The following is a 7,500-nucleotide window of genomic DNA, read 5'->3' as shown; positions in this document are numbered from 1 at the left end:
AAGCAACGTTACAGGACCAAACAACAGTAACATAGTAACTGGTCCTGTCTTTGGCAACTTATATGAGGAAAGAGTCAGGCAGCGTCCTGTTTCCTAATGGTGATTTTGTATTTATGTAATTTAGAGAAAAACGTAACTTTGTCTCTTTCCAGGATGTTTGGTGGGTCAGGACCTCATCACAACACATTATAACAGCATCATATGATCATAAACAGTCAGCAGGTACATGTTGAGATTAACAGGAGGACACCGGGGAAACACGGTGAAAAAATACACACACGTCATCATCATGACGTTTACCGTCACGCCTCTTTTGGAGCCGCAGCGCCGGCTTTCTGTGTGAATTACACTCAGGTGCGTCTTTACGCCAGAGCTGTTTGGTTCTGTGTGAACAACCAACGGCGAAGAATTGGCGAACCGCCGCTGTGGCGATAATGCGGCGTCTCTGTGTGAAAAGGGCTTGTTTCTTGATTAACCATCGTCTCCAAAATTCTGTAAGTTTGATTTGTTTACCTTTAAAGTGTAAGTGTGTCAGACTGAGGCTGTGACATCACTTCCTGTCTGTGTGTGTGTGTGTGTATGTCAGGTCTGGAGTTCGAGCGCTGGCTGAGTGGTTGTGGTCCTCCTCTGTATGAGCCTGACCTGTCAGCAGGGGGCGCTCTGACGCAGCCCGTTCAGGATCTGTGTGTTCTGTGGAAGAGCAGCGACGGCGGCGACCTGCAGACCGTGTCGACCTTTGACCTCTCAGCCTGGAGCACCTTTCAGATCGTCCTGTTCCTCGACCGCATGCTCGACCTGTCGCCCCTTACACACGGTATACACTCACGCTGATCATAGTGATGTCAGAGTGTGACATCATCAGTGACTCACTGATAGGCGGAGTCAGGAAAGATGACATCACTCTGACCCGTCTCTCTGTCTGTCTCCAGATGTGATGGCGGCTCTGTCTGCTTGTTATTCGTCTCTGTTTGACGGTCTGAACGCTGAGGTTCAGATCCGCTGGCTGCAGCTGGTCGTCAGGAACAGTTTCTACCCTGAACTGCCGCGAGTCCGAGCCTTCCTCCACAAACACGTGAGTAATAAAACATCACTGATACTGTATGAGGACAGGGACAGCGTGAGGACAGGGACAGCGTGAGGACAGGAGCAGCGTGAGGACAGGGACAGCGTGAGGACAGGAGCAGCGTGAGGACAGGAGCAGCGTGAGGACAGGGACAGCGTGAGGACAGGGACAGCGTGAGGACAGGAGCAGCGTGAGGACAGGGACAGCGTGAGGACAGGGACAGCGTGACAAGTGTTTCTAACATGCACTCCTTCCTCTCCACAGACCTCCAGGATGTACACCGTGCCGCTGTACGACGACCTGGTTTCCGGGGTGATGAAGTGTGTTGCTGTGGAGATTTTTAACCAGACTCAGCGCCGCCTGCATCCAAACCTCAGACGGACTTTACAACAGATCCTGTTCCAGACCAGCACCGCCCCGACCAATCAGAACGGGCCTGCTGTGTCCATAGTATCCCCCTCCCTATCCCCCCAGCTGCAGCCTGCCGCTGCGGCAACTGCCTCCACTGCTGCTGGGACGACTACCGCCATCGCTCTGCGGGACGTCAATGTCTCCGCATGAAGTCCACCTGACGCTGGCTGCGATTGGTCGGGTTGAACGCGGTGGCACGAAGTCAGACTGATGATGTAAGCTGTTGCCATGGTGACATAAAGTTTGAACACTGAAGAAGAAAACTCCTCCTCCAGACGACAGGAAGTTCACTCCAGAGATTTAATTTGTCATGTGACGACCTGCAGCTCGCTGAGCTGCTCAAACTGTGGCTGGAGGCCCTGAGGCGGCTCCTCTGATTGGCCGAGTGTCCCAGCGTCTGTTCAAAGTATAAAGATGAAAGTTTTTATTGTTCCGTGTAATTTATCTGATGACTTGAAATAAGATGAGAGTTTGTTGATTCTGATCTGTTTCTCTCTTCATCTCTGTCATCGTCATCCTGATCTGACTCGTGCAGATCAGATGACTGATTGATGATTGATCGTGTTGACGATTGATCATGTTGATGATTGATCACAGCTCGGAGTGGCTGAGGCTCAGAATAACTTCCTTCATCATCAGAAAGTTTGTGAATGTTTTTAGTGGACTGATGAGTCAGCACTTTGTTTCCTGTCTGGTGATCATTTTCATTCAGTGATGCCTCAACAACACGGCCTCTTTTATTCTGAAGGCCAGTGCTTTATTTTGAAGAGTGCAGGAAACGTTTGAGTGAGTTAGTCTGGTGGAGATGTTGACTCCTCTGAGGTGAGCTGACTCGTAATGTTCACTGACTTTAGGCTCTCTGTGGCAGAACTGAGCCTCTGAACAGAACTCTTGTGTGATTATTTTACTTCCACCTGCAGCATCTCACACCTGCTACACACCTGTGGGTCTGGTGTGCGCGATGTGTTCACTGTCGGCTCGTCGTTAAACAAACTGCTGCTTAATAACTGATTAACTTGTAGCTGAACTGAACAAGACTCATCGTTAACTCTACCTCCTGATTCTAACAAACCTGTAGACAACGACTCGGGGCAGCACGCTCCACCGTGTCCGAGTCACATGACGAATAAAGAAACCAGCGGACTTCACCTGAGTGGCCTTAGTGCTGCGTTCACTGCAGCTGGGAACTGAGAGGTTTCAGTTCCGCTTCGTCTTCGTCCCTTTAATGACTGTTTTTACCTTCAGTCAGCAGCAGCAATAAAAAATTCAGACTGAAAGTGAAGATCACTGAGATCAGCTGAGAGACAGGAAGTGAAGCATCAGGAGGCTGAAGCAGAAACTGTCCTCAGCCTCATATGCTTTTATTTTGTTAAACCTGCCCTGATCCACTCTGTCTGTCCGGTGGTGAACTGAATCATTGATCCTGATCAGTACGTGATGATGTCATACTGATGAATATTTGATCAGTAAATATTATTTCTGTTTTTGGAACAATAAACGATTTGAAGCTGGAACATCCGACTACTCCCAGCTGTCAGTGAACGCCTCTTCACAGAAAGTTTGTAATGAATGTTTGACGACAAATAAAAACTTGAAACTACAGATCGTTTTATTTGAATGTCTCCAGGTCTTTATGGACGGACCTTGAAGGCGTCTCAAGGATCTTTAAGGGTTTCCAGGCAGTTTTAAGGAGGTTTTCTGCAGAACTTCTAGAGCAGACCGGTTCAACTGGCGGCTCGTGGGCCTACAGAGACCTGATTCTGGCCCTTTGGTGTTGTTAGTGTCCAAAACGTTTCAACTCTGATTTATCAGAAGAAAGAATCAAAGTGACGTCCTGTAAACTGATTACCTCAAAGTTACTCAGTAAAGCAGACTTATGGTTTTAAGTTGTTAAAATTGTTAGCTCATTAAGTTAAATTTAATACTCTCTTTTTTAAAGCTAATTCTGAGGCGATGGGTTTCCTGACTCTTTCAAAGTAAAGTCAGCGTTTTAACTGTACAGTGTTGGACTGAGTGAATGTTTCTGAGCTCTGCAGTGTTTTTAAAATCTTCCCTCCTAAAGAAGTAGTTGAATAAACCTGATCGAGAGAGCGTAATGGTTGAAGAAACATTTATTGTGAAAGGGCAGTCTCAAGAAATGTGTTTCAAAATAAAATGTCACAACAGCAACTTTTGAATTTTCATCAAATTCTAATAAAAAACAAGAAATTTACATTGTGTTGAATTAATTATCTGCTTTTATTTTTAGAATTTTCTATGCTTGCGAAATAAACAGGAAACCCGTTTGTGCCTTCAAAATAAAAGCGATAGAAAGATACGAGAAACCGAGACGGAGAAACAATCATGTAATGGATTACAACAAAGTAATAAAGCATCTGATCCAAAATATAAAAGGAAGTCAATGAATAAAACCCAATAATTGCATTGATGAGCTCAGTACTGACAAAGTGGCTTCGCTGTAAATGTACTGAAACTATTACACAGCTTTATTTTAATTAGAGAAATATAAATACTATGTATTAAACATACTTCATAATAATCAGGACTTTACAATCTAATATCAATAACAGACAGTTTTACTGAGGATAATGTAAAATGAATGTAGAGTAAAACAGAAAAGACAAACGATAGAAATACAATAAAAACTTGGATAGGAAAAGACAAAGTGGATTAAAAACAATAGAAACGGTAAAGAAATCTCCAGAGTTCAGTCAAATCAGGGTGAAAAAATAAAGCTCAGTAAAACGGCCCGTCTATTTTACTTTGAAAAGCTCGACCGGAAGTGGTGAACGTCGCTGGTGTCGGTGTGACGTCGGCGTGGCTTCCGGAGGAGACTGGGAGCATCAGAGACCTGCAGCATCAGGACCGACACATCTGGACCGGAGCAGACCGGAGACCGGCAGACAAACAGACAGACAGACAGACAGACAGCTGGACAGACAGACAGCTGGACACTCGGACAGACAGGCTGGCAGGCCTGCAGACAGACAGGTGTCTCGAGCTCAGCATCCCTGTCTGTCTCTCCTCCAGGCCGGTGCTCCCGGTGCTCCGGGCCGCTCCATGGGGGACAGCATGGCGGAGGAGACCCGGGTCATCTACCACCTGGAGGACCAGGACACCCCCTACCTGATCCGGATCAACGTGCCCGCGCAGCGCGTCACCCTGGCGGACTTCAAACAGGTCCTGAACAAACCCAACGTGAAATTCTTCTTCAAGTCCGTGGACGACGACTTCGGGTGAGTCACGTGATCGATCACAGTGATCAGGAAAACAACACGTCACTGTTATTATTATTATTATTATTATTATTATTATTATTGTGGTTGTTGTTGTTGTTGTTGTAACATGTACAGTAACGTGTCTATAGAAGTGATCGATCAGGATCAATAATGTGTGTACAGTCCTCTGTCCTGTGATCATCACACACTCTTTGACTTCTGACACTGATTCACTTCCATCACATGACACCTGATGGTCACGTGACGTCACGTGACCTGCTGACTGTTGCTGTGTGTTTGATGTGTAATCTGGGATCAGATCCTGGACGGATTATAAACAGATGTGCTCTGAGATGGTCCGACTCACTAATCTGACTGTGACGTCCTGGGGGGTATTCCAGAAAGCGGGTTTTGTGAAAACTCTGAGTTTGTTAACCCTGAGATGAGAGAAACTCTGAGTTTTCAGTTCCAGAAAGAGAGATAACTTAAACTCTGGGTCTGTTACCGCGGTAACTGACTCTGTGAACATAACCTGCTCACTGGCAGGTTCACCTGAAGAAACCCTGAGTCTGACGGAGCTGTCTGACAGCGGCTGTCCTTTCCTTCAGTCCGATCATGTTGAAGCAGAAATAATTCACACAGTTTTACACCAGGAGGAGAATTTAGATTAATTTAGAGGAGCTCTCGCTCCCTGACGAGGACTGGACCGAACAGTAGACCGCTCCTCATCAGTCCGTCATTTATATTCTCCGGCCGCACAGCGAATATCAGGCTACACGTCATCGCTGACGTGCTCTCAGATCTGAACCATCCTCTGCGTTTTTTTTTTGTTTTTTTTTGTTTTTTTAATCACTTCGCAGGTTAATCAATCACCTTCAGCAGCAAGAAGGAGGAGGAGCCACCGTGAGACTGTTTTTATAGGTAGGCTACTTCATTTTCAGCCGATTTAAATGAAATAAAATAGCCTAAAATAAAACACTGAACAACATTCAACCACTTCCCCAAAGGCTAATATGAAAGAAACTGATGTTAAATTCCAAATGAAAAGACGACCGCATCTAAAACTCTGTCAGTGATTTTACGGCCGCAGCCGTGTTGCTTTTTTTTTTTTTTTTCCCAGAAAATGTCTGCTTCCTGTTTTCTCCCCTGTTGCCATGGTGAATCACAGTATCGGAGCTCCATTGATGATGGCTTTTTACTAGTCGTCAGGCACGAGCTCAACTCAGAGTTAACATACTCAGAGTCGACTTACCTAACTCAGATCAGCTGTTCTGGAACTGAAAACTCAGAGTTTCACTTCACAGGGTAAGTCAACTCGGAGTTCATGGATAGACTCAGAGTTTGTTGAACCTCCTTCCTGGAATACCCCCCTGGTCTGGTCCTGGATCTGGTCCTTGTTCTGGGCCAGTTGTTTACATTAACTGTAGGAGGTTGTGTTAAATCTACAGTCCGTTGAAGGTGGATTATTTTCTCTGTTGATGGAGCTAGGCTAACAGTTTCCCTCTACTTCCAGTCTTTGAGCTAAGCTAGGCTAACAGTTTCCCTCTACTTCCAGTCTTTGAGCTAAGCTAGGCTAACAGTTTCCCTCTACTTCCAGTCTTTGAGCTAAGCTAGGCTATCAGTTTCCCTCTACTTCCAGTCTTTGAGCTAAGCTAGGCTATCAGTTTCCCTCTACTTCCAGTCTTTGAGCTAAGCTAGGCTATCAGTTTCCCTCTACTTCCAGTCTTTGAGCTAAGCTAGGCTAACAGTTTCCCTCTACTTCCAGTCTTTGAGCTAAGCTAGGCTATCAGTTTCCCTCTACTTCCAGTCTTTGAGCTAAGCTAGGCTAACAGTTTCCCTCTACTTCCAGTCTTTGAGCTAAGCTAGGCTATCAGTTTCCCTCTACTTCCAGTCTTTGAGCTAAGCTAGGCTATCAGTTTCCCTCTACTTCCAGTCTTTGAGCTAAGCTAGGCTATCAGTTTCCCTCTACTTCCAGTCTTTGAGCTAAGCTAGGCTAATTTCTCCACACACGTATACAAGATAAAACATAAACAACATGAATAATAAATATATAGAGACAATAACAGACGGAGAAAACAGAAACTAAAGGAAGATAAAAAAGAAGATATGATACATGCATCGATGTCGGCACTATGACTGACACTATATACAGTAAAACACACAAGTAATAAAAAAAGTTTTGTGTCAACACGTTGAGACAAACATAAAGATCATTGACAGAACACACACATCTTTATTTATTGATCCTGTACAGACAGTCTGAGCGATCACGTCTGTGGATATTTCAGTTAAAGAAACGATTCAAACTGTGAATATGTTCACTGATGTACACAAAAACAGTTTAAACTGTTATCATTAAATAGGTTTGTGCTGAGATAAATGATGTCATCTTATCGTGTGTGTGTGTGTGTGTGTGTGTGTGTGTGTGTGTGTGTGTGTGTGTGGGGGGGGGGGGGGGGGGGGGGGCTTAAAGCTGCCTAACAGACATGAGAGTTAATCCATCTGACACACAACAGCATAACTCATAAAGTGTGGGACTGTTCCTTTAATAACTGTCTCAGGGTCAACACTGAGACGATCAGTGATTTATTGTGACACTGCAGCCTCATTTCATCAGACTGAATATTAAACACACAGTCTGTTATATAACTCTGTGTGTGTGTGTGTGTGTGTGTGTGTGTGTGTGTGTGTTGAGCTTCATCTGTGTAAAAATATCCTGAGGAGTTTTTAAATAAAACAAAGAACAAAAATAGAAAATCAAAGTTTGACTTTTTGACAAAAACATTTGATTTAACTTTTAATGATAAT

At 44.7% G+C, this 7,500-nt stretch overlaps 2 protein-coding genes across 2 annotated transcripts in view; both read left to right on the top strand.

Annotated features, from left to right (window-relative positions):
- Positions 1 to 3,076, top strand: part of rnpepl1 (arginyl aminopeptidase like 1) — a 10,114-nt gene extending 7,038 nt beyond the window's left edge. Inside the window, exons 9-11 of the mRNA XM_084351253.1 lie at positions 587 to 814; positions 930 to 1,072; positions 1,328 to 3,076. Coding sequence (XP_084207379.1) covers positions 587 to 814; positions 930 to 1,072; positions 1,328 to 1,624 — 668 coding nt within the window. The 3' untranslated portion in view covers positions 1,625 to 3,076. The remainder of the gene's footprint in view (positions 1 to 586; positions 815 to 929; positions 1,073 to 1,327) is intronic.
- A 1,210-nt stretch (positions 3,077 to 4,286) lies between these two features.
- The window catches only part of LOC311256331 (segment polarity protein dishevelled homolog DVL-3-like), a 4,374-nt gene continuing 1,160 nt past the window's right edge, over positions 4,287 to 7,500 (top strand). Inside the window, exon 1 of the mRNA XM_084351279.1 lies at positions 4,287 to 4,710. Coding sequence (XP_084207405.1) covers positions 4,535 to 4,710 — 176 coding nt within the window. The 5' untranslated portion in view covers positions 4,287 to 4,534. The remainder of the gene's footprint in view (positions 4,711 to 7,500) is intronic.

This window comes from Pagrus pagrus (assembly GCF_965226575.1).
Source record: "Pagrus pagrus genome assembly, chromosome: 4".
NCBI classification, from domain to species: Eukaryota; Metazoa; Chordata; class Actinopteri; order Spariformes; family Sparidae; genus Pagrus; species Pagrus pagrus.
This window is presented reverse-complemented; position numbering and strand designations above follow the sequence as displayed.